Here is a 25985-nt window from a genome sequence, read left to right as displayed (position 1 = left end):
GAGAAGTCCTTTAACTTCTCTGAGCCTCGGTTTCGCTTTGTGTCAAGAGGAGCCTAATCCACCTGAAAAGGTTGCTGTGAGCATCAGATGAGATACGGAATACAAGTATTTTGGAAAATACCACCATGGCACACAGTCAGCCCCTTTGTCCCTGAGACCCCCTGGGCCACCCTCACTACCCCGCCAACTCTACCCGGTGTCAGGGCCTAAGCCAAGTTGGCCGAACGCTCATGGCAGATTTGCTGCTGAGCATGGGCAGAGCCTCTCTGAACCCAGCATCACGGCCAGGGATGGAGCTCAGGACAGGATTGCCAGTCTGCAGAAAGGTGAGGGCTGGGTCAAGTGTCAGGAATCCTGCAGGTTCATACTGCAGCAGAATGGCTCGATAATATCTCTACTCCCCTGCTTAGAGGGGAAGGGACTACTATGTGCTAGTGCTTTCTCAGACATTATCTCACTTAATCTACAACATGAAGCACAGAAATGTTTATTAACTAGCTCGATGTTGCATGCTGAGTGTATTAGTCAGCTCTGCTGTCATAACAAAGTTCCACAGACTGGGTAGCTCAAACAACAGAAATTGATTTCCTCACAGTTCTGCAGGCTAGAAGTCTGAGATTAAGGTGTTGGCAGGGTTGGTTTCTTCCTGAGGCTTCCCTCCTCGTTTGTAGATGGCAGTCTTCATGTTCACATGGCACTCTTTCTCTGTGTCTGTGTCCAAATCTCCTCTTCCTAGAAGGGCACCAATCATATTGCATTAGAGACCACCCATAGGACCTCATTTTAACTTAATTACCTTTCTAAAGATGGTCATCTCCAAATACAATCACATCCTGAGGTCCTGGGGGTTGGGACTCCAACATATGGATTTGGGGGATATTCAATTCAGCCCCTAACAATGAGTAAGTGACAGAGCAAGATTTGAAATTGGATCTTTCTGGCTCAAAAATCTACCCTTTTTCTAGAAGGCAGAAAATGCCAAAGTTCCCCTCTCCCTTGCCCCTGAACCCAAACACTTCTCATTGGCCTGCCACCAGGGGGCCTAATGTGTTCTGAGTGTCTACTACATACATAAAGGTGCTTTGTCACCATTATATCATTTAATATAACAGCCCTGTGAAGTGGGCACCTTGAAGAAACTGAGGCTGAAGGAAGGGAAGGGGCCCAAGGACACACAGTATATTAGTGGCCGAGGCAGGGCATGCACTGGCATGTCTGACCCCCTCCATCCACCACACTGCTTCCCCTCCTGGGTTGATATTCTCCTGACTTGACCATGATACAGCTGCAAAGCAGTATGGCAGCATGGCCAAATGGATTTTGGCACTCCTGGCTGGAGCACCGGGCTACCATTAACCACTGAATTGCTGGAATACCTGGGAAGAATGGGGAGCATTAGGGGAAATTAAGGGAAATGGCTATTTACCAACCAACCAATATACGGTAAAAGTATATCAGCCTTTTGCAACCAGTAAAGCAGTTCTGATGCATACAGCCTGAATACCAGTCCTGTTCTCCTCTCTTAGTCATTCCTTTGGGGGTTAGGACCATGGCTAAAAGCCAGAATTAGCTGATGGGAATGGGAAAACTGCTAGGAACGCCTCCTGATCTAGAAGGTGCTTGATAAGAAGGCGCTTCCTTCCTTTGAGAAGAGAAGCCATGTCTAAGGAGCTATAGTTCAGAGCAGAGGGAGCAGGGCTGGAAAAGACCTGGGACATCATACTCTCCACTACCCTTACTGTATAGATAGGGAGACTGGAGCCCAGGGGTAAGAATTGGACCAGCTTTGTGCAGTGAGCAGGACCAGAGCCAGGGCTGACTATATCTGCCCAAGTGCCCAGACCCCACCAGGACCAGCCTTTCATGTCCACTCATTGCCTCACCCCTTGAGGGCGTGAGTTCAATAGCCTCTTGGTCTGCTGGGTTCTCCCAGAGATAAAAAGCCAAGAACAGGGCACCAGAGTTCACTGGAGTGCCCTGACCTGAGCTGAGCTGAGCTGAGCTAGGCTGAATGATTCTGGCAGCCGTCCCTGGAGGAGATGCCTCATCCACCTGCCTGTCCAGGGCCAGGTCAGCTGACCTTGCTGTCATCCACAGGCCTGGATGGGCTGCTCTCCATGAGTGAGAGGGCAGGGACCTCATGGCATAATTGGAACTCCCTCCGCCCTGACCCAGATGTAAGTGAAGTTGTTGAGAGCACAGTCTCTCTGAAACCAAAGGGCCTGTGTTCAAGTCTTAGCTCCATCACTTACTAGCTCCTCAAATTTAAGCTATTTAATAACTCTATGCCTCAGCTTCCCCTTCTGTAAAATAGGGATGATAACTGTAGTGCCTTTTACATAGAGTTGTGAGGATTAAATGAGATAAGACAAGAACTGTACCTTGCCTGTTGTAAGTTTTGGGGAAGTTGTTAACTGTAAGTTTTATTTACTGGGGCTACTGTCACAGGTGCCAACAGCACAATTAACTTCAAGTCCCAGCTCTCCTTTCTCACTGTGTGGCCTTGGACAACCACTTTCCCCCTCTGAGCCCCCATCTATAAAATGAGGGCATGAGCCCTACCTCCTAGGGTCACTGTGAGCATCAAAGGTGACAATGGCATGAGCCCTGGGAAATGCTCTTCAAATATTTTATTCCTGTGACTAGCACAGAAATTTAAATAAAAGCATGTTGACAGGCAAATATCTTTTTCTTCTTTTTGGTACAGGCCCTCCCCTGCAGCTCCAAATAGTAGGACATAGAGCTCGCTGGGGTGGGAGAGTCCCCCCCCCCCCCACTCCCCGCCCTCAGCCGCAGGCAGTTCACTGACCCTGGCTGCTTACCATCCATGGAAAACTCCCTCCTTTGCGCAATTGTTCCTGGGATATCTGTCCTGATAGCTCGGAGCTGTAGCTAATGAACTTTCCTCACCCACCTGGAAGGCCCTGAGTTACATCATGCCCTGGCCTTGGGCACACACCCTTATATAACTGCACACTGGGTCCTGCCCTGCTCCTTCACCCCCTCCTCCTCCTCCTTCCCTTCCCCTCTTACTCTCTACTTCCTGCCTCCTAAACTGAGACCATCCTACTTCCTGCGCTCAGGCCCTGGTTTTGAGGACAGATCTTGACCTCCAGGCTCCTAGGTCTTTAACTGAAGATACTCAGGATTTCAATCTTTGGGGGTGGGGGTCAGGTATAATGAATAGTGGACACAGCCAGAGCAAAGGTTTAGAGGATGGAAAGCCCTGAATGTCTGTGGCCCTGTCATCTAGTGGAGGTGATCATTAGCCATATGTATGGAGGCGGGCAGATGTCCGGTGGGGAATGAGACTGGACAGGTAGGTGGGACCTCATCTTGTGGTCCCTCAAGAACGTTGAGAGGTTGAGACTGGCAGGGGCAATGCGTTAAAGTCCTGATGGTCAGTGTGCTCCCTGGGACCACAGCCCACTTGGAAGATCCAGCAAGGCAAATCGCAGGGTGTGGCACAGGGCACCTCTCAGCAGGTGAGCTAGAGCTGAACTTGTTCTGAGTGAAACTGAACGTGGAGGGGTGTGGCCAAGTGCTCAAGGGCTCTCAGGTCCCACAGCCTGAGATTTAAATCTCCTTTAGCCACTCGTACACCACTTCCCTGCTCTGAGTCTCAGTTTCCCCAACTACAACATCAGACTGATAATTGCACCTGCATTCACACAGGCGATGGCAGCAATGACAACATTTATCATAGTGCATGGCACGCAGCAGGAGCTCGATTAATATTAGTCTCCTCCCTTGCCCTCTGCTCCATTACCTTCTGGTTTCAGCTGAGGGCAGGTGTGTGAACTGAGTTACCCTATTATGCAACAGGGCTTTACTGAGCACCTACTTCTAAAATGTTTATTGTAAGAGATTATGATTATTGATAATAGTAAATACTCTCAAAGCAATTATTATGTGTCCGGAATTGTGTGAACCAATTAAGTGATTCCATTAAATCCCTTCTACTGCCTTCTAAGGTAATAATTTTCTTCATTTTACAGAAAAGAAAATGGAGTCTATAAGGGGATTAAAGGGAGCAGCAGAGCCAAAATTCAACTTCAGCTCTGTGTGGTCTAAGAGTTGCGCGTTTTCCCACTTCTTCTTGCTGTTTCCACCTGTTTTTAGCCTGTCCACTTTCCCAGCAGCCTCCCTGCTCCCTCACTTCCCAGAGCACGAGCCAGTGCCCAAGGGAGGTAGTGTGATACAGCAGAAATAGCATGGGCCTCAGAATCAGACACGTAGGTTCAAGTTCTGGCTCTTCCACTTGTGAGCTGAATCACTTTGAGCAAGTTGTTTTACCTCTCTGAGCCTTGGTTTCCTCATCTAGACAACAGAGAGAAGATGAAGTAATGGCTGTACGCACTCAGCCCAGAGCCTGACCTAAATGCCTCTTTCCTTCTCTTCCTCTCACGCAGCGGTGTGAGAACCACCTTGTGCACTTGACCTTGCTGTGGTCACATAAGGAGTCCTTAACCAGAACTCTGTTTAGCTGGTGGCCCCGGAATGTAATGGTCTGGCATCATTTGAAGAATGGACCCTGAACATCACTGTCTTTAGAAATCTCAAGCATTGTTCCTGTGGTTCCAGACCAAAGCAAGTGCCTCAGGACAATCTAGAACTAGGGAGGTTGGGAATTTAAAAGAAGAAGCCTGAGTTGGAGCCCAAAGGAGTGGATGCTAGCTGTAGCCCTGCCCCAACATGCTGTGTAACCCTGAACAAGCCCCTACCCTCTCTAAGCCTCGTTTCTCCTTCTGTAGAATCCAGGCTTCTAAGGTAGTGGTGCCTGTGCTGATTGTAGAGAATCCCTCCTGAAGGGTGCGTATCCTTGCCCCCAGGCTCTAATCCTGTCCGGGCCAGGGCAGAGGCTCTGTCCTTTGGGCCTCCAGGAAAATAGGCCCCAACGCACAGTCAGCTCAGGAAAAATAGCCAACCGAGGTCATCCAGTCAGGGCCCATGGACAGTTGTTTATTACAAAGAGACTCAGTCAGGTGAGTCAGCTGCCTTCCTGTCAAGGAGGGACCAAGATGTGCATTGACTGTGGGGGCAAGGAAGAGGGTCTTTGACTGCTGGGTGGGTGGTGGTGCCTTTCCCTAAGGTGAGGACTTGGGAGAGGCGTGTTTGAGTGAGAATTAAATCTTTGATTCAGGGAAATGGGGAGTACAGCCTGTGGGGCTCTATGAAGTGGAGACAATGAGCCGGCAGGTGGCCAGAGAGGTCTGACAGAGGCTGAGATGAGAGGTGGCGGCTAAAAATACAGATATGCAATATTCAGCATGGCAAACAACTGATGCATGGGGCTGGGTGGGGTGAGCTGCCCCAGGAACCGCCTGGAGACTGAAAGGGGTAGAGGGGTGCAGAGCAGTGCATGGGGAGCAGTCCTGAATGGGCTGGGGACCAAGAAGGAGTCAGCAAAGGAGACCAAGAAGGAACAGCCAGTGATATGGGAGAAAATGAGGAAGGAAGCCAGGAGAGTCAGCTGTGACGAATGTCACATGGTGAGGGTTGGTGAAGCATTGTTGGCAGCTTAGCAGTAGCAAAGGCCATTTTATGGTTTTCTAGAGGGGATGAATGGAAAATGCAAACAATGAATCTAGACTGCCACTAAGTTTAACTGATATAAGGTGAGGAACACAGTAAATGCTCAGTAAATATTTCTGAGTGAATGTAACAGAGAAAGGGTTGGAGAGCGAGGCGGCAGTGAACACAGAGCAACTAGGCTGGAGGAGGTATTCTTTTGCCCTTTCGGTTCGTTGTGTTTGAACATGGGAGATACTGAAACAGAGGTTCTCAAACCTGTGAGTGGGATGTAAAGTCAATTTTCAGGGTTGTGACCACTATTGTTATTCCTAAGATAGAGAAGAAATTAGCAGAGTGTATTACCTGTGGTCCAGGTAAGCATTGGTCTGTCAAACTTTTGTTTCAGCTCTCTCTCTATATATATATGTACCTGTGTCTTGGGTTGTGTGATAATATCCATTTCTTATCATGGGCTCTCATTTAAAAAAATCTGAAAACTTCTTGCTAAAACTTGTTTGCTCAGGGACTGGGAATGATTCTAATGTTCTGTGAGATTCAACTGCTGTGGGGAAAGCATTCTGTAGTTCTGTTTGACCTGGTACAGAAGGTTATAAATTGAGCACACATCCCTTTGCATGCCATAATATAATCATGCACCCCAAGCCTGATAACAAAGTTCCCTGAGTTCATCAGCCCTCAAAGACTAGACTAGCCAGGAAGGCTTCTGCGCCATGGTGTAAATGAGACATCATCATCAATAGAGGGTGCTGCAGTGAAGGACCAAGGGGATAATGGTTGGACAGATTCGTTAGGGGAAAATGGCCTTGCAAATATGTTGTTAGCAATAAGCTGTTCTTGTCCATGACAACTGGGGACAAAGCCAGGACTGGAATCTCACGTCCTCACTTCCAGTCAGGGCCCTTTGCCTGCACAGTGTGGTGGTAGGATACGGTCTGATTTTGTCATGAAGACAGGCCAAAGAGGAAAGGGGGGAGGGCCCAAGTAATTGATAAGGACTGAGAGGTTAAAAGGACAGGGAGAGGGAGAGAGGAACAGAGGAGGGAACCGATGGATGGAGAAAGGAATGAATAATGCCTACGGGGAAGGAGCAGAAGGCTAGAGAGAGTTGTCAGGCCTTAGAAAGGAGACTGACAGGCTCACAAGAGAGGAAAAGGGCCTCCCAGAGCCTTCCCTCCTCCCTGGGCATCCTTCTCTGGGCTCTCTCACATGAACATCTGATGATGCAGAGATCATCTATCTGTTCATGACAGAGGTGTCCTCACTGTACCACGGAAGCCCAAAGGAAGGACTCCAATGGTAGAGCTAAGGATTGGGAAGGTCAAGGGAGGCTCCCTGGGAGAGGTGGTACTGAGCTGAACTTTCAATAGTAAGTAAGAGATGGGATGGGGCAAGAGGCACTCCTGTATGGGGGACGGCAGGAGCAAAAACATGGAAGAAGCAAGAAACTACCCGAATCTGTGGGGAAACCCCGACAGCTGGGAGTGTTGGCACATCAAGTCCCAGCAAGAGGCAGGGCTGGAGAGGGGGCTGCATGGAGACGCAGACCAACTGCTTCCAGGCTTAAAGGAAGAAAAAGTATGGGAAATGGAAATGTCTTTGTGGAGGAGGCAGCCCACTTGCAAGACAGCAGGACTGCAGCTGGTAGGCTGGGCTGAGAACATCATTCCAGGCAGGGGGAAAAGCATGGAGGTGGGAGAGTGAGAGATAAATACTCAGGGAAGCATTTGGTTTGGTAGGAGGGAAGGAGTGTTCATTGTGCAGTGACTGCTGAGACACCAGCAAAGCCCATGCACAGAATGTCACCCTGCTGAGGAATGGCTGGAGTTGTCTCAAAAATGAATCACTTCTGAGTCTCAGTTTTCACATCTTTGAAATGGAGGTGATAGGAGACTACCTAAGACATTTGCTCAGAGGTTTGAAAATGAGAATGTGTGGGGAAGTGCTTTGCAAAACCCTAAGGCATTCTACCATGTTCCCCAGTCCCTGAACTGACATCAGAATCACCACGGGGGCTTTTAAAAAACACAATATACTGCAGGTCAACCCAGATCTACAGAATCAGAAGGGGGCTTGGGCAGGCATTCTTTTTCTTCCAGCTCTTCTTTTCTATTATTTCTTCCCATGGTCCTGGTGCTCTATTAACGTTAGATCTGCCAGCTTCTGACAGGTGAGAAGAAGAAAACGCAGCAAGAAAAATAGTTAGAGATCCTGGGGGTTCCTGGAAATACGTTGGATTTGGAGGGTTTTCTGGTCAGGGCTTGATAGCTATATAAGGGAAAGAAAAAGAAAGACCTCTTAGTTTTTTCCAAACAGTGGAAATGAGCAAGGTAGCCAAAGGGACTGATAATACCTTTGACCTTCACTCTGGAGAGTACTGAGAGAAAAGAGGCCCTCCACTGTCACCTTCAGTTGCAGGTGGTCAAGAAATCAATTAAATCACACAACATCCTACAGCTTACACCATATTTGTATCTGTATTAATTCATTTGATCCTCATATCCCTGTGAGATGAAGCTTCTTACTTATTTTCATTTTACAGGTAAGGAAGCAGTTGAGCGTCGACCTAGGATCCAGGTGATCAGGGTTCGATTTCGGATCAGGGCACATGCCCGGGTTGCAGCTCCATCCCCAGTCGGGGGCATGCAGGAGGCAGCTGATCAATGACTCTCTCATCATTGATGTTTCTATCTCTCTCTCTCTCTCCCTCTCCTTTGCTCTCTCTGAAATCAATAAAGATATATTTTTTTTAAATTTAAGAAAAAGAGCTGAACACACAGGCAGGCAAATTCTTACTAGGCAACTCAGAAAAAAATGGGACACGGTATCTAGCTAACAGGCCCCTATTTACCATATTTAAAGCCACCCTATTTACCATATTTAATTCCAATTAGGCTAAGGCAGCATTCTCTGGTTCCCTTTCCTGAAGGTTTTTCTATCTAAATCTCTTGTGCAGGTAAGGGCGGGGTAGTGTTAAAGGTTCTTTTTGAGTCTTGTTTCTTAATAACCAAGTTAAAATCAATATCCCAAAAGGCAAAACTTTTGGTCCCCTTCAAGGTGAAAGAGGCATATCACATGGGCCTTGAATGCCAAGCCAAGGAGTTTGAATTTTGCCACTGAAAGATTTTAAGCAGGTGTCCGTGGTCCATTTTGCAGGTTTGCTGTTTAGAAAGGCCTTTTTTTTTTTTTTTTTTTTTTTTTGGCTACAGTGTGACAGCAGACAGGAGGGGGAGCCTAGAGGCAGAGAGCATAGTGCAGGGGGCAGATAGAGCTGATGGAGATTCCCCGCCAGAAGCCCTCTGGAGGCCACTTCCCAGTTATAGAAAATCAGGAATTTGATGAAAGCAGAAGTGCTCAGAAACTGCCCCAGCCACCAGCCCAGGTGTGAAGAGTTGTTTGTCACACTTATGGTAACTAAGAGGCCCTTTGGAGGGGCCACCTCCAGCTCAGGTGGCTCAACCTTGCACACTAAGGGCAGTGGGAGGCATGTGTAGCCCTCCCCATCCCCAACCGGAGTTCCCTGGGAGTGGAGTATTCATCTCCTTTTCTGGGATGCTGAAGTGAGCTCACTCCACAGCACCACATCAAAGGAGAGGTTGAAAATCTCTAGGCCAGGGCCAAGAGGGGGTTCCTTTGAAAGAAAGCCCCTTCCCCAGGGGAGTGGAGGAGCTGACCACAGGTGGGCTAGAGGGACCAGAGGGGCCAGAGGGGCCGATGACCTTTTCCCTATCTCCTCCCCTCTCAAGGGATTTCCAGACTCTACCCCATCCCTGACAGGAGATATCTTGGGAAAATAGTAAGGGCTTAACACACAATGGCCCTTCCTGTGAGCCAGACTAATGCTTTACTTAGTTGCTTTGTTTACTCCTCAAAACAGCCTCTCCGAGACCTTAGATAACTTCCCTAAGGTTTCTAAGAGCTGGTAAGTGTCAGGGCTGGAGTCTGACCCCTGTCCAAGCTTAGGGTCCTCTCCAAATGCTGGCTTTGGGGTCCCTGGCGTAAGAAGGGCTCTGACTCCTCTCTAGGGCCTTGGGATGCACGAACACTAAGGGGCTGCGGAGTTGACTCTCAGCAGCCCGTTTATTCAACTGGATTGTGAGGAGGTGACTAGAGGCAAAGGAGTCTCTGGTACAGTTTCAAAGACTGTTTGATGAGAAGTCTGAGAGGGGTGGCCCCCACTGGCCTCACAGTTCCGGAAGTGGGGGTTCTAACTGGGGGAGGATGACAGGCAGAGAGGGGAGAGGGGAGCTCTCCCTGCCCCACACTGATGAGGCCAGGTTCCCAGCCTTCCCCCTGCATATCCTTACTGGCAGGGTCCACAGGGCCCACAGGTCTCAGCCCAGGTGAGTGGAGTCCCCGCCCCTCCACCACACAGAGCCTTGGAGTGCAGGGGGAGGACTTTGTTTTCTGGGCAGCACATTTGATTTTGCTGCCCTGAGGCCTGGGGTAGTGGCCTCTACTTCCCCCTATCCTAACTCCCTACTTGCCTCCCTCCTTCCCCAGGCAGACATAAACACACAAGCCCAAGCAACATTTTTTACAAATATTTTTATTGATTTTTTAGAGAAAGAAGAAGGGGAGAGGGAGAGAGAGAGAGAGAAAGAGAAACAGCAATGCAAGAGTGAAACATGGATTGGCTGCCTCCTGTTTGCCCTACAGGGGACATTGAGCCTACAACCTGGGCCAGTGCCCTGACCAGGAATTGAACCGGTAACCCTTCAATGCAGGAGACGATGCCCAACTAACTGAGCCACACCTAAGCAAAATTTTAATTTTCAAATAAGTAATAAGGAAGAAAGAGCAAAAAGACTGGGTGTTCAAGCCTGGGCCACTGCATTGCCCAATCTCTCCACAGCAGGAAAGTTCCTGGGAGGTCCAGGGTTCAAGACTAAAGCCTCTCTCAGCAATGCCCCGCCCCCCATGCCTCTAGGTTGCCTAAGAATTGCCCCCTCCCTCCTCCAATCTGTAGAATGGGAGGCGCAGACCACCCCCACCCACCTGCCCTTGTAGGGAATGCATCCACCAGGCAATTTTTAAAAGTATTTTGGATGCTTTTCTGCCCTTTTTACCATAAAGTGGGGTGAGAGAAGGCGGGCTGCTGAGGAAAGAATAGACTTACCGCTGCCTAGTCACACATGCAGTTCCCCTTCTTAGAATCCCAACCAGAAGTTCCATGGTTCCCTCCAGAAAAAAAAAAAAAAAGAAAGAAAAAAAAAAAAAAAGTGTGTTGCTTTCTTTCTTCTCTCCTGCCAGGCTTTTTGCCTCGGTCGGGCTCTTTTCTCTGTGCTGCTCTGCGGGTTCGCCTTTCAGCCCGTCTCTCTGCTTCGGATGTTTGGTTTGCCTCTCACAAACTCTCTGGACCTCTTTCACCCTTTAAAAGGTGTGTGTGTGGGGGGGGGGACTAAAGAAGAGGGAAGCCTCACCCACCCAATCTCTTTCTTGCCAACCCCGCCCCCGCCCCCGCCCCCCTAGCGACCACCAGATGTTCACGACCACGCGGGCCAGCTGCCGGGATTGCTCGGTCTCCCGAGAGGGGGCAGGGATTCGGGTTCCTGGAAGCTGGGAGCCGGGCCGACTAGAGTGGGAGGGAACTACGTACGCACTTTTGAGACGCTCCCTAGGGTGGAACCCGGGCTCGGCGCGGTCTCCGCGGGCGAGCCTCGGACCGGGAGCGCTCCAGGAAAGGCCCGCACTTTGGCAACACTCCCTAAGTCTCCGGGCCGCGGGGTTGAGCCTCCGCTGGGCGTGGGGCGGCCGGCGGGTTCTCCCGGCCGCGGGCGGGGACCGGGGGGCGGGCCGCGCGGCGCTGAGAAAAGCGCCAGCCGAGGGCCCGCGGCGGGGCCGCCTGGGTGAGCGTGCCGAGGCGGCTGCTGCGCAGGCTTCCAGGTGGGTGCGGGTCCCCGGGAGAGCGGGAGTCCGCGATGCGGGACAAAGTCTGGAGCCCCCGACCCCAACCTGGCCGCCCCATCCGGCAGGCGGGCGGCGCTGGACACCGGGGCGGGGACGGGGGCCTCTTAACTTTTCCTGGACTCGGGGTGTCGGCAGCGGCTGCTGGACGCCCAGGGCTGGGCCGGAGCGGGGAACCCAGACCGAGGGGAGAGGGCTTCAAAGAGACAAAGGCTCCGGCGGGGGGCGAGGGCCCGCGCCTCTGGGGTCTTTGTGCGGACATGTGCATCTCTCGTTGGTGGGCCTTTGTGGATTTGAATCTGGGGACGTGCATCTGTCTGTCCGCTTTTGTGTGTCCTTGGCTTTGCGTGACTGTTTCGCGCCTGTGTCCACGTTTTGTGGGCCCGCGTTTGGTTGTGCGTGTTGGGGGGCGCATGGTTGCGTGTCCGCGGACGTGGTCTGTGCCTGTCGACGTGTCTGGTCGGGGAGCCCGTGGAGCGTGTGCGCGCCGAGAGCCAGACGCCGCCCCCAGCTCCTCGCTCCCCTGCTGCCCACCCCGGGCCCCCGCTCGGCTTCAAACTTTTCTCCGGGTTCCTCGGCTAACAGCCCCGGTCCTCCTCTCACTGAAGCCGGGGAAGGGGCGCTGGCAGCCCGCCCCTGTTTCGTCTTTTGGGGTCGGTAGAGCCCAGAGGGGATGAGAGGACGGGGGGGGGGGGGGGTGGCGACCGGCAGCGCCTGGGGACCGGCCCGGCCAGGGCGTGAGGAACGTGCCGACACCCCTGTGGAACCCGCGAGGGGGAGAGGGGAGCGGCCGGCCTGGAGCCCGGCTGGGAGCCGAGCGGAGGAGAGGACAGGAGAGGGTTGCGGGTGTTGCCCACCCCGCACTTCTCCGAGAGAGTGTATATGACCGAGAGAGACGCGTCTACGGCGAGAGGCCTGCCCCAGTCCCGGCTCCGCTTCGAGATCTGCTCTCCGTTTGCATCCTGCCCCCGGGGTGGGGGGACCAGCCTTCGGATCCCGCAGGTGAGAAGGCGAAGGCTTCTCTAGATCCTGGCCTGCCCGCAGCCGTGGCTCCAAGCTCCCCCCTCCCCGTTGGACTGTGGGGAGTTAGAAACCTTGCACATACTGGTTCCCAATGGGCTGGCCACCGGCCCACAGTACGACATTGGGCAAGTTGCTCAGATGGTAAGACTGAGAGCACTCCCTCGCGGTGCCCATGCCGATGTTTTTGGTCGAGATTACCAGTGCTGCCTTCAACAGCCGGCCTGAGAACCGTGCTGCCCACTTGGCCCAGGTGAGGAGGTGTCTCAGGAACCTCTTCTATCCTTCCTCCTTTCTTGCTCTACCCTTCAGAGAAGTCCATGCTTGCAGAGCCCAAGTTTGACCAGAGAGGGAGGGTTCAGACAGTGGGAGCCTGCTGGGCTTTTGATCCTGAGTGGCAAAGATAACCCTAACCCCTTCCCACCCCTATCTCTGCTCCAGTCTTTTTTTTTTTTTTTTTTTTTAAACGTATCTTTATTGATTTCAGAGAGGAAGGGAGAGGGAGAGGGATAGAAACATCGATGATGAGAGTCATTGATCGGCTGCAGCCGGCAACCCGGGGCATGTGCCCTGACCAGGAATAGAACCCTATCGCCTGGATCCTAGGTCCACGCTCAACTGCTAAACCACGCCCAGCTGGGCTCTGCTCCAGTTTTAAACCTAGAATTTTGCCAGATGCTGCAGAAGTGAAGGAGAGGCACAAGCCACTCACGTGGGAAAGAGGCCACTGTAGGCACTTCCCTTTCCCTCTCTGGGCCTCAGTTTCCCCTCTGGAAAGATAGGTGTTGACAGCCTTTCTCCTCCCTTCCTGTCTGGCTAGACCCCAGAACCTGGAAACACTTTGATGTTTATTTTCACACACACCTCCATTCTGACATGAACAATCCCCAGGCACTAATTTGCTCTTTTGAAGGGGGAGGGGTGGCTTTGAAGTTAGGGAGGGATGGAGTGAAGTGGGCCAGGAGCCCCTGGAGCCCAGGAACTGGAAGGTTGGAATGCAGCAACCTGGGGCAGCCTAGTTAATACACCCTGGAGGGAGGAAGTGTTTCCCACAGAGGGAAGAGCACTGCATGGCTCTGTGCCTTCTGATAACAGCACAGAGGTGGTCAGCACTGTGGACCCTCAGGTGGGGGCGGGGGGTTAAAATTCAACTTGAAGCTGGGAGGGATGGCAGGGGCCAAATATGATGGCCTTGGATGCCAGGCCTAGGAGCTGGGATTTGAATCTGTAGGCAGCAGAGAGCTGCTGGAGGGCTTAAAGGAGCCCAATAGGGTGGTATTGGTAATTCTAAGAAACCATCCTTTGGCTTGTTTCTGGTGCTGGAGACTGGGAGACCAATTTGTAGGCTGTTGAGTGCTCCAGCCTCTTAGAGTCAGAAGGGTCTGGATTTTACTCCTACTCCCATTGTTTTCTAGCTCTGTGACCCTAGGCAAGTATCTTGACCTTCTGTTTCTCAGTCTTCTCATCCTTCAGATGAAGATAGGAATTCCTGTCTCACTGATCTGTTGTGAATGTTAAATAAGATAATGAATTACATGTGCTAGTAAAATGAGAAGAGGTTTGTAGTCTGTATTATATTATGTAGACACTTGTTGAATTGCACTGACAGTAGAAGACAGAGACTGCATCTACTATGGTCCTACACCTCATTTCACCAACTAGCAAAGCCCTTAGTGTCTTACAAGCTTGGGTGACTTGTTAGTCTCTCCAAGTAGAGGGAAGCTTTCTGTCCAGGGCATTTCATTCATCTGGTTTATCCCCCTTCATATGGCCAGGCCCCGCGCAGGAGAGGAGCTGGACACAGTTCCATTCGGAGATGGCCGCAGACCACAAAGTGTGTGGTATTTGATGGATGGCCCAGGAGCCATGGAGGCCCAGGGGGAAGGTGACCTTTTGCCAGATGAGGGGCAGGTTAAATTGGGAAGGCTTCCTAGAGGAGGCGGCTTTGGAATCGAATGAGGGAGATAGACAAAGAAAAGAAGGCCATCTCTGACATCTTCCTCAGAGGAAACAGCCTGTGTAAAGGCGTAGGGCCCTGGGAGTGAGAGAGGCCTCTGGATTGATAAGCTCTCTCTGTGGGATGGGTTAAAAACAGGGAGCAGTGGTGGGGTACTAGTCTTCTGTTGGGATTGCACTCTGGTGCCAGGCAAGGCTGACCATTGGAGGCAGGAGGCCAGGAAGAAGGCTGTTGCATCAGCCCAGGCCTGGAGGCCTCCCAAGCCAGACTTGGGCAGGGTGGGTAACTGCTGGGCTTGGGAGTGAGGGAGGGGGAAGACATTGACCCCCCCACCCAGGGGTAGCTGCTGATTCTCATTTTGTCCCCATTCTGTCACCGGAAACAACTTCTTCAGCCTTCTTTGGCCTCTGAGACCTTTCAAAACCCCCTTACCAATTTCCTGGTAGAGCCCCAGCAAGGCCCAGGAAAGGTACATTGAGAGAATCCAAGGCCTCAAGGGGTGCATTTTGGATTCTTGTCTATCCTCTGCCCCTGCCTGGCCTTCATATCTGCTGGTGTCACAACTCCTTTTTGTTTCCTGGTCCCTGAAATCACCCATTATGGAGGCAAGCACCCACATGCAGTAAGCACCCATGTGTGCCAGGCGCCAGCCTGGAGTGTTTACTGTCTCTCGTGTCATCATCCCTGTTACTTACTGTGAGCAGTGCCAGGGTGCTCACTACTTCACACATGAAGACTCAGATTCAGGGGCGAGGGCACATGCAAGCCTCACCGTGGGGGAGGCACTGTGGGATTGCAGCCCGTTCTTCCTGGCTATGAAACCTGTTTCCTCTGCCCCAGACTGCCTCCCCGTGTGTACACACATGCTGCCTCAGACTGAAGGGAACTTGAAAAGCTTCAGAAAAAACACTGAAAGAAGAAAATGGTATTGGGAGCCTTGCCCATTTCCTGTAGATTATCCTCCTGAGGGGAGGTTGCTGGGCCCCCAGGGCCCACCTGCACCAGGGTTGATGTCATGAGGAGGCCAGCACTGCGTGTCTGGTTATCTGGTTCCTGGGTCCAGCCCCTGGCCTCCCTGGCTGTGTGACTCTGAACATATCACTGAACCCCCCTGTAAAATAGATAGGATGCCACCTAACCTGCTGCTGATCTCGAAGGGTGACTGAACAGATAACAGTTGGGGAGGCACTGAAAAAGCTGAGAGGTGTCTTTAGGTGAGGCGGTAGTATTCTAAATGCCTGGTACATCTTCATATAGTACCCACTGTGTGCCAGGCCCAGTGCTCAGCCCCAAGGTCATAGGCATGAATCTAACCCCATCCCTGCCCATGGCAGGACAGACAGGTGAATGTAATTATAGTCTAGCACGATCATTTGCCATCCACACATTTATACGTTGAGGCACATGGTATAAGAAGCACTGGATTTGGAGCTAAGACCTCTGGGGTTGAGACCTGGTTCCTCTACTACCCAGCTGACAGTAATCCCCACGGTCAGAGGTTGTGGTGGGCAGACACGAGGTGCTGGTGTAGAAGTGCTTGGTGAGCTGATGTGTTTGTACAGATGGGCGACATTAGTGGTTCTTTTGGGAGAGCCAGCCCCCAAGGCTCCAGGAGTTGGCTCTGAAATTCTTTTTGCCTTGAGTTTCCAGAGCTGACTAAATGGTTGGGGGGCAGGATGTTAATGGACTTTCCACCTGGGGATTTCATTGGCATCAGCTGGAGTGAGCTCATGAGAAAGGGAGCAGGGTGGGAGGCAGCTAGGCACTGAGGAACAGCTGGTGGAGGCAAAGGCCTGTCTCAGGTCGATGCTGGGGCTCTGGTCCAGCCTGAGGCTCAGCTCCCCACCCACCTGGTTCCTATGCCAGGGGCTCCCTCTTGAAGCTGTGGTGAGGAGCTGGCAAATCTATGGGCCAGAGATGCTGTGTTGCAGCGCCAGAGGCAGGCAGCTGGGGCCAAGAGGACCAAGCCGGAACTCCTAACCCTAGAGAAGGCTCAGAGGAGGGAGCTTGGGGCCTTGCCAGCAGACACCAGCACAGTGACTAGAGAATGTTGGCACAACAGCCACAGACCTGCAGGTGTCTGGCACTGCATTGGGTTCTTGGGTACAGAGGAACGTAAGGAAAAATGACCCAGTCATTGCCCTCAGGAAGCTTAGTAAATCATCATCATCACTGTCTACCATGACCTGAGCCCTTCACATGTGGCAAATAGTGAGCTGAATGCTTCACATGCTGTCCCTTAATGTTTCCCCCAACCCCGCACAGTGATCCCTACTAAGGACACTGAGACTGAACCAGATTGAGACTTTTCTGAGGCTAGTAGATACAGAACTGCATTCAGATCTGCGTCCAGCGGTTGACTCGACTACTGGGCTCTTTATTTATCCAGCAGTGTTGGCTGCCAGGCCTGGCTCTGGCCTCAGGTGGGGGAAGGGATGAACAGGTGAAGATGGCAAGGTCATTGCTTCAAGCTGCTCACACTTCATGTGAGGAACTGGGCAGGTAAATAACTAATGACAGAGAATTTACTCAGTACGTGTCTGAGGAGGTGTGCCCAAAGTGTGGTGTGGCAGGCCCGGGGAGCAAGGAAAGGAGGGAGGGGTGGCCCTGGAGCCTGAGTGGACAGAACGGGCTTTGTTCCACTGGCAGGCCCAGGACAGGCTGGGTGGATGCGGGCAATGCTGGCAGCAGTGTGAGGCATCGGGACCTATGTCCTGGGTCCTTTTCCTTGCCATCACTGCCCCTCTCTGTGCCTCTGTTGCTCTCTGAGGGGCCTTCCAGCTCTCCAGCCCTGGGATTCTCTGAGTGTGGGGAAGTGTGAGCAGAGGCTGAGATTTGTTCAGCGACTGTCACCATCACTGTAGGGTCAAATCAAGATAGGAGGAAGGTGGGGACAACTTGAGATGTCTCCATGCTAGGGAGAACTTGATTTCTGATGGTAAAAGTAGAAGTCAAGAGGTTTTTGAGAAGGGAAGTGATGTAGCCGACATCGTTGGAGGGGCTTTCTAGCAAGGCCTAGCGTGTCACAGTGGGGAGACTTGCCTGGAGCCTGTTAGGGCCACACTATTTACTCTTTTGACCGCACAGGCCATTAGCAAACTTTCATTAGGCACAGTGAGCACAAGGAATAATTCATGTTCCCTGCCCAGAGAATTTTATGTTATGTCCCCCAAACCAAGGGTGGGTACAATTTCTAAGCCCTTGTCCCCCTATCCTAGTGTTCTGTAACCTGGCTGATCAGTGACTGAATCCTTTTATCTGCACGTCGGGGTTTGGAAAAGACGTGATGTATCTAGGGCCAAAGATCCCTGTCCTCCCTCAGCCTTCCCTGGTGACCACCTGTCTGCCTTTTCCTTTCTCCAGAGGGTAGATCATAGCTCTCAGAGGGAGGCTTAATTAATACTTTTACACAGGTGTGAAAACTGAAGCTCAAAGAAATAAAGAAACTGTAAAGGTGACACAGATAGTGGTAGACCTGGGACTGGAGTCCTGGTCTCCTGGGCCCAAGGCAGGTGTTAGTGATCTTGTTGTAATTGATATCCTGTCCCCAGGGCTGGTCAGTAAGCCCTTGAGGACTTGGTATCCCCACTCCACCACAATGTACACCTCACACAGTACTTAGTAGTGATTTAGTAAATGCTTTTGTTAAATTTTGAAATCCTGAAACACTGGAGCTGGATTGTCTAGACCTAACCTCCTATGTGGAGCTGGAGAAGCTGAGGCTTAGTGAGGGGAAGGGACTTGTCTGAGGATGTGAACAGGCCATACAGAGTAGGGACCAACACTGGGGTTCATGACTGTCCTCCAGGACCTGCCTCGTCACTATGCACAGCTGCCCATTTGCCTCCCCTTCACCCCCACCTCCACCCCCAGAGAGTGGTGAAGGAGGTGGGGGGTAGCCCGTGGGTGCCCTTTCTGGGGGACTTCTCCTACCATATAGCCTAGGAGAGACATGAGCACCCACTGACTGTACATCTGTCAGTGTTCTGGCCCTGTGATCTTTAGTTCTCAGAGCAATCCCTTGAGGAAGGGATTGTTTAGGAAGACACTTTCCAAAGTTTCCCAGTTTAGCAGGTGACTCCTGTTCCCAGTGTTGTAACTCCTTCAAATCAGAGAATTGATCCCAAATGACAGTTTTCATCTCAAGGGCCAACTCTAATCAATGGGTAGAGAGCACCATGTTGAGAAGAGCTCTGAGATCCTGTGCAGATTCCCTAGGAAGTGGTGCTGGGGTTGATTATGTCTGCAGGGGATGTGGGTATAGGTAGAATGAAAAGGAACAGTCTTTCCATGATGTGGCTTCCACCCATTGTGGCCTCATTTCTCTATAGGAGTGTTTAGCTTCTTAGTCTGATCTTCACAACCAGCCTTTCTGAGACCAGTGGATCTCCAGTACCACCTCAAACTCATGACCAAAGGAACTGGTCCAGAGAAGGAAAGTGACTTTCCCAGTTAGCACTGCAAGTTGGTGTCCAGGGCCTTCTTGCACTCTGTGAAGACCTTTCCTCTCCACGGAGCTGAGACTGGTGTTTTTTGTCAAGAGGAACTCACATTATACATCCCTTCCCAGACCCAGCAGTCCTGTTGAGAAATAGCATAGTGTGGCCTGCCTGGAAAGAATGACTCCAGGAGAGCACCGATAAGAGCTTTGACATGTTTGATATATGCTGCTAAAGGAAGGAGGAAGAGAGATGGGGTCAGGCCCACCTGCAGATCCCCACCCCACCAGTTCCCTGTCTGTGGAGGAAGGCAGGCAGCCCACACTGTGCCCTTCCCCTGTACTGGGATCCCTGCTAGGTGCCTTAGTTCTACCATTTTGTTTCCTCTTCATGATGGTCCTGTGACGTGGCTATTAATATCCCATTTTACAGATGAGACTGAAGCTCAGAGATTGTGGCTACCCAAGACCAGAGAAAGCAGAGATGGCCATGAGGCAGTCCTGTTAGGGGCCTTTGTTACTCATTGTTTTTTTATTTATATATTTATATATTTATATAAATATGTATATATAATTGTGCATATATTATATATATATTTACTATAAGAGGACATAGAGGGGTATGTGAAGAGATTAAGACAGGTCGAAATCACCCAGAGTTCTACCATCTAAAGAAAACCACTGTTGTGTCGATATATTTTCTTTTGGCCTTTCTAAAATTAGGATTTGGGCTGTGTTTTTTTAATGCATAGTTACAGGTTTCCTAGACATGTAATTTATCCTTATGATACCTAACATTATGGCATCAGCCTTCTCCATGAGGTTGCCAGTTCTTCTGAGCATTATTGTGATCGACTGCTTGGAACCCTAGGAGAGTTGGCATCTTGAGTGGCTGGGGAAGCCCTGGGCCTGGAGTCAGGAGGCCAGAGCCTGAGCATCGGCTAGAGATGCTCTAGGGATCTGCGGACAAGTCACTGCACACTCTCTTCATCACTAAAGTGAGGGGTGGCATGCCTGCTCTGGGTCCTTCCAGCATCACATAGGCAAAGGCCTTTTTTAACTATAAAGTTCTGTGTCCCTGGCAGGAATTTTCCTTTCTTCCCTCAGTTTCCTTCTGGGAAAGTTCTGCACTTCCCTTGGCTCCTGAGCCTTTTGCTAAGAGGCTTCTTGCAGCTGTGCCAGAGCCCAGCATCCCTGAGATACTCACATGAGGCACACTCCTGTATGTTATCCCAAAGGGGACATTTACTCTGAACAGAACAGGGGCCCTGACTTTCAAAGACCACCAGCCCACACCTCTGCCTTTGTCCGCTTCTGGTCCAAAGTTGTGAGGACTCTCAGGGATTTCTCCCTTCTCTTTTCCCAACAGCCTGGGACACCCCTGAGAGGCCTCTAGGTTCTGCTGTGACCTCAGGAAAGCCCCAGGCCACTGAATACTAAAAAGCTTGGGACCTGCCTCATCAAAGGAGTCAGCTGCAGCTAGAGCTTGGCCCTAGGACTCTGGACACTTACCTCTTCTTTTTCCAGCAACACACAGAAGTATACATTCCACTGCAACCAAACCAATTATGAGGCTACAAAGGCCAGAGCTCAGTTCCCGGCTCCACCACCTTCCTTTTCTCATCCTCAGTTTCCTCCGCTCTAAAATGGACATAAGACCGCTGACCTGGAGTGACTGAGAGAACATGTGTCCAGCACTAACACATAGTGAGGACTGGCTCTGACTGTCAATGTCAGCGCTTTCCAGGTGAATGTCCAGGCCTGGCACAGAACACAGAGGCCCAGGGAGAGGTGTCCACTGTGCAGGGCTGAGCAAGGACCGGTCCAGGATGCCCTGAGAGTGTCCCCAAGCAGTTATCGTACGCCCCTGCTCCTTTTACATCAGCTGTCCTTACCGTTGCCTCAGTTCCATTTCTACAGTGGCCCAGTGATGGCCACCTTGCATGTGTGCATAGCTCTTCATAGTTTGGATTGTACTTCGGTGAGAGTCAATCAACTTATGTGAGGAGGGCAGGTCAAGAATTACTGTTGTGTGGTTCAGAGGACAAGGCTGAGGCCTGGAGCAGGACGGTGAGAGGCCCCCTCTCTGGAGGGGGTAGCTTTTGGGTTATGTTTGGGCTCCTGGTTACATAAGCAGGAGCTCATGAGAGGCCATTTGACATTTAATAGGCACATTGTACAATCACCTTTGGGAACCAAAGGGAAATCTCAGGGCATTTTTTTGGTACATGTTTGTTTAAACCCCAGGAAGGGTGGGTGTGAGCAGATCAGCTTAGCAGCGAAGGTGGGGCCCAGAGTGGTAATAAGCCCCTGTGGTAAGCAGCTCACTCAGGAGAACAAAAGGTGCCTGAAGCAAATTCATTCTTTTCCTTTTAGTTCCAGACATTGGAGCACCCTGTCCTGCCTCAGTTGGGACCAAGCCCAGGATGCACCTGGGCTGGGTTTAATCCTCAAATTGAACTCTATAATAGAAAGGGATAGAAAAGGAGGGGCCCCCATAGGAGGCAGGGGAGAAGATCCCCACTTCTTCCTGCCCCCACACAGAGCCAGTGTGGATCAAGTAGCTCCCCCGTTAAAGTTTCATGGAAGGCTGGTAATACTATCGTGCTGGTCCCTCCCCGCTCACCCCAGTCTAGAAGGTGGGCTGGTTCCTGGTCCATCCCTCCCTGAAGGCCAGTGGGAGGGTTGGGTGGGGAGAAAACAGGGCAGGGCAGGGCAGGGCAGGGCAGGGCAGGGGAGCAGAACAGGGCTACCCGAGATGAAGAGGCCTGCGTGGTGCCTCCCAGGCTGAGTGGCTGCTGTGTGGTGGGAGGGGATAACCACACACTGTCCAGCTAGACGCTTTCACTGCTCAGCCCCTTTTCTCATTCTGCCACGAGCACCACCGAGCACCACCACTGAGCTACAGCGGGCACACACACAGGCTTTGGGCCAGACAGATGTGCATGGGTGTGAGGATTGAATAGAAGAGTGTACATGTAATGCCTGGCATCTGTGGCAGCTACGGTATAATTGTTCAGGGACGGAAACTGAGGCCAGGGAAGGGGACGTGGCTTGTATCATAACCTGTGTCTGGGGAAAGCCCCTCTTAGATCTTGTCTCTCCACCAGCCTCCCTGCCAGTCCTGCTGGAGGCAGCAGATGAAAACAGAGGAATTGGAACTGAGCAGGCCTGGGTTTTAATCCTGCCCTGCTTTTTACCAATGTGGGGTAAACCCGTTTCCTCTCTGAGCCTCTATTTTATTTCTTCATCTGTATAATGCAGGAAGCACCTCAGGTGCCTAGATTAAAGGAAGAGGTAAAGAGGAGTAATAGCTGTATCCGCTGGGGTAGGGGCAGGGCACAGGTATACCCAGAGCCCATCTGGAAGTCTAGACAGTTGGAATGAAGGATCCTGCCTCTGGAGGACAGGCCAGGTGAGGAAGCTTAGGACTGTAGACTCATCCATTGTCACAAAAGAGGTGAGGTGGGGCCAGTCCTTGCAGGAAGAGGCTTCAGTTTGGGAGGTTGGTATATGAGTCTCAGACATGGCTCAGCCACTGCCAAACCGTGACAGTGAGCCATGTGTCCTCAGTGCTCCAACTAGTTCCCCTCCCAGTTACTTGTGGCTATGCGTGACTTTCTGAACCTAAGTCTCAATTCCCTCTTCATGAAGCGACGACAGAAATTGCTACCTTGCCATTTTCGTGGTTGTGAGGGTGAAATGAATCTGTGTGGTGAGTCAGTTAGCACAGCACCTGGCACATGACACATGCTCAGCACAGGTGAATGGAGCACCCTGACCCTGACCGCTGAGCTGTGAGCTCCTCCAGACCAGCGCATAGACCCTGGACCGTCAGAGCCCCAGAGGCCAGCCAAAGATCCATGTAGTCTAGTGGGTTCCTTAACCTATGGCAGAGATGGTGAGCAGGCCCCCACCCTCACTTCAGCCACAACAAGCCTACTTTCATCTGCTAATCTTACTTAGGAAAGGGTTCTGCTGCTTCCAGTTTAATATCCACCAATCTGGCCTAACCGCCTTTACCATACAGGCCGGGAGACCAAGGCCTGAGAGGAACAGGGGCAAGGAATTTTGAGGAGTATTCAGGGAAAGCAGCCTGCAGGGACAGGGTGCTGGTGGCAACTTTCAGCTGTGCCTAGACACATTGGCTGGTGTCTTAGGGGTGGGGTTAGAACCATCTGGTATGGGGTGCCTGCTGTCAACCCTCACCTATGTCTCTCTTTCTAGCCCCCACCATGCTGTGGCCCCTGCTGCTGCCCCTGCTGCTGTTGCTGGCTGTGAGCTGGGTCCAGACGACCCGGCCATGCTTCCCTGGGTGCCAGTGTGAGGTGGAGACCTTCGGCCTCTTTGATAGCTTCAGCCTGACACGAGTGGATTGCAGCGGCCTGGGCCCCCACATCGTGCCCGTGCCCATCCCTCTGGACACAGCCCACCTGGACCTGTCCTCCAACCGGCTGGAGACCGTGAATGAGTCGGCGTTGGCAGGGCCAGGCTATACCACGCTGGCTGGCCTGGATCTCAGCCACAACCTGCTCACCAGCATCTCGCCCACCGCCTTCTCCCGCCTTCGCTACCTAGAGTCGCTTGACCTCAGTCATAATGGCCTGGCAGCCCTGCCTGCGGACAGCTTCACCAGCTCGCCCCTGAGTGATGTGAACCTCAGCCACAACCGGCTCCGTGAGGTCCCAGTGTCTGCCTTCACTACCCACAGCCAGGGCAGAGCGCTCCATGTGGACCTCTCCCACAACCGCATCCACCGCCTCGTGCCCCACCCCGCCCAGGCCAGCCTGCCCACACCTACCATCCAGAGCCTGAACCTGGCCTGGAACCGGCTCCGCACTGTGCCCGACCTCCGGGACTTGCCCCTACGCTACCTGAGCCTGGATGGGAACCCACTGACTGTCATCAGCCCAGGTGCCTTCACAGGACTGGCTGGCCTGACACACCTGTCTCTGGGCAGTCTGCAGGGTATCCCCCAACTGGCACCCTACAGTTTCTGTGAGCTGCATAGCCTGCAGGTCCTGGACCTGTCAGGCAACCCCAAGCTCAAGTGGGCAGGAGCTGAGGTGTTCTCAGGCCTGGGCTCCCTGCAGGAGCTGGACCTGTCGGGCACAAGCCTGGTACCCCAGACTGAGATGCTGTTCCTCCACCTCCCAGCGCTGCAGAGCATCAGCGTGGGCCAGGGTATGCAGTGCCGGCGCCTGGTACGCGAGGGTGCCTACCCCCGGCAGCCTGGCTCCAGCCCCAAGGTGGCACTGCACTGCATAGACACTGGGGAACTGGCTTCCAAGGGCCCTAACGCCTTGTGACAAATGGTGTGACCTGGGGCCACATAAAAGACTGCTGCTCTGAGCTGACTCGGGACCTGGGTAACTTATATTTTAATGTGCCAATGCCAGTGGGGACTCTGCAGGCCTATGTGGCAGCATCATCAAAAGACAGCTGTGAACCTGGAAAGAGGTTCTAGACCTGGGAACAACACCCAGAAGCAAAGTCTTGCCCCTTTGTCTGTATTGTCCCCAAACCGTAAGCAGAGGGTCTTAGATGCCAAACCAGACAGCAGTCCCCTGCTGTCCTTCCTCACTTGACCCCAAAGTGCCTTCCCTCAGTCCTGGGCCAACCTGATTGTGACAGAAGGTCAGAGGTCAGGTCCATGGCTGAGTGCCCCCTTGGGCCTATGGTCCAGTCCCTCAGGGGTGTGGGTTTCTTTTGCTCTGGGCACACGAGGCCCATTTTATCATTTTTCTCTTCCCCTAGAACCCTGGGTAGAATTTTAGTTATAGAAAGGACTGGGGGAATCAAGTCCACCTCCTCACATGACAGATGGGAGAACTGAGGCCTAGAGAAGGAAGATTGTTAATCTGAGGTACTGCAGTGGCAGGGGCATAACTGGACCAGCATCCTGCCTCCCAGCCAAGCCCCTTTGTACTTTGCTGTCTTCTCTAAATCATGCCCTCCCTCTCCCCTTTCTGGGCTCCCCTTTGCTGCCAACATCTACATCCTGCCATGTGTGCCCTTTTCCTGTCATCCCGAGGAGGACAGGTAAGGGCCTCAGAGGTGGGACGCTGGGCCCACTGCCCAGCTGTGTTGCATGGGCTAAGTCATTTCACCTCTCAGAGCCTCTGGAAGCTTCAGGCATGCCAGTTTCCCACTTTGGGGTGGGGTCCCCCAGCATCCAAGACTGGAAATGTGTGCATTGACCCTTAAGGCACTGCCTCTAGATGCTCGCCCAGCAGTCCTGGAGCCCACCTGGCCACAAGCACGGGGCCTCCCAGATTCAGCCTCCACTGGCCCAGAGCTCACAGCACATCTCCCCCTACTAAGAAAGCAAGGAGGCAGGCAGTTCCCACCCAATTTTATTTTCCCCCACCAGGGTGGCATCTCAGATTCCCAGCCCTGGGTTCTTTCCTTAGTGCTCATTTTATACAAGTTGTTGCCTTTTTAATGGACTGTCACTTTTAACCAGCTCCCCGTCCCCACCCCTGCTGGCAGGGGATGGAAAGTATCATTTGTAAAAGAAAAAGGTTGCATTTGTTCACTTTTGTAATAGTGTGTCCTGGGGGGGTTGTTGGAGGAGGAGGTGTTGGGTGGCAGCCAGCCATCAGTGGCCATCAAAGGGCTAGACCCACAAAGACACTCATAGGACAATGAGAGCTCAGTCCTCCCCCACCAGCCTCACCCAACACCTAACTAGTCCTTGGTTTAATAAAGGTTATAAAGAATCCCTCTTTCCATCACTTGACCAGTGTCCATTCACATTCCCTGGGCTGTGCCCTGGGGCCACAAGGATGAATTAGGACCAGCCCTGCCCTGGGCAATATGTTCTCCCTGAAAAGCCCAATAACCTCCCAGGATGGGGGAGTGAGGTAACATGGGGAGGGGGATTACTGGGGGGGGGGGATGGGTTGCACCTTTCACAGCAGCTTGCACTCTGTCCACCTTCCTTATGTCCCCTCTCCCTGCTACCCCAGTTCCATGAACTTGCATGCCTCTGCCTTTGCTCAGGCTGCTACTCGGGACCTTGCCCTTGCCTTCATCCCTACCTCTCCACTCCTTCCCATCCTAATAGACCCATTTCCCATCTCGCCTCCTTCAGAGCTTTCCCTGAAGTCCCTCCACCTCCCTCCTCTG

General features: G+C 52.2%; 1 protein-coding gene and 1 long non-coding RNA gene across 3 annotated transcripts; one reads left to right on the top strand and one right to left on the bottom strand.

Annotated features, from left to right (window-relative positions):
- Positions 1–471: 471 nt before the first annotated feature.
- Positions 472–10732, bottom strand: LOC107524487 (uncharacterized). Its single transcript, XR_001601975.2, has 2 exons — positions 10652–10732; positions 472–732 (listed from the first exon to the last, which is right to left on the bottom strand). It is a non-coding gene; the product is annotated as an uncharacterized LOC107524487 (long non-coding RNA).
- Positions 10733–10790: 58 nt separating this feature from the next.
- TSKU (tsukushi, small leucine rich proteoglycan) lies at positions 10791–25384 on the top strand. Of its 2 annotated transcripts, none has more exons than XM_016196362.2 (2): positions 10791–10912; positions 23082–25384. In XM_016196362.2, the coding sequence occupies exons 1-2, from the start codon at positions 10861–10863 to the stop codon at positions 24161–24163; spliced, it is 1134 nt and encodes a 377-aa protein (XP_016051848.1). In that variant the 5' UTR covers positions 10791–10860; the 3' UTR covers positions 24164–25384. The 2 variants fall into 2 exon arrangements, with proteins under 2 accessions (XP_016051848.1, XP_087677773.1); XM_087821647.1 differs by lacking the exon at positions 10791–10912 and adding an exon at positions 11350–11418.
- Positions 25385–25985: the final 601 nt, after the last annotated feature.

The sequence above is a fragment of the Miniopterus natalensis genome, chromosome 11 (genome assembly GCF_054644295.1).
Source record: "Miniopterus natalensis isolate mMinNat1 chromosome 11, mMinNat1.hap1, whole genome shotgun sequence".
Lineage (NCBI taxonomy): Eukaryota > Metazoa > Chordata > Mammalia > Chiroptera > Miniopteridae > Miniopterus > Miniopterus natalensis.
The sequence above is the reverse complement of the archived record's forward strand: the minus strand, read 5'-3'. Positions and strand labels throughout refer to the sequence as shown.

Excerpts from the sequence above, each read along its gene's own strand:
- TSKU (XM_016196362.2), top strand. The coding sequence starts at position 10,861 with ATGTTTGGTTTGCCTCTCACAAACTCTCTGGACCTCTTTCACCCTTTA. Across the intron at positions 10,913-23,081 it reads CCTCTTTCACCCTTTAAAAG|CCCCCACCATGCTGTGGCCC; the intron begins GTGTGTGTGTGG and ends CTCTCTTTCTAG.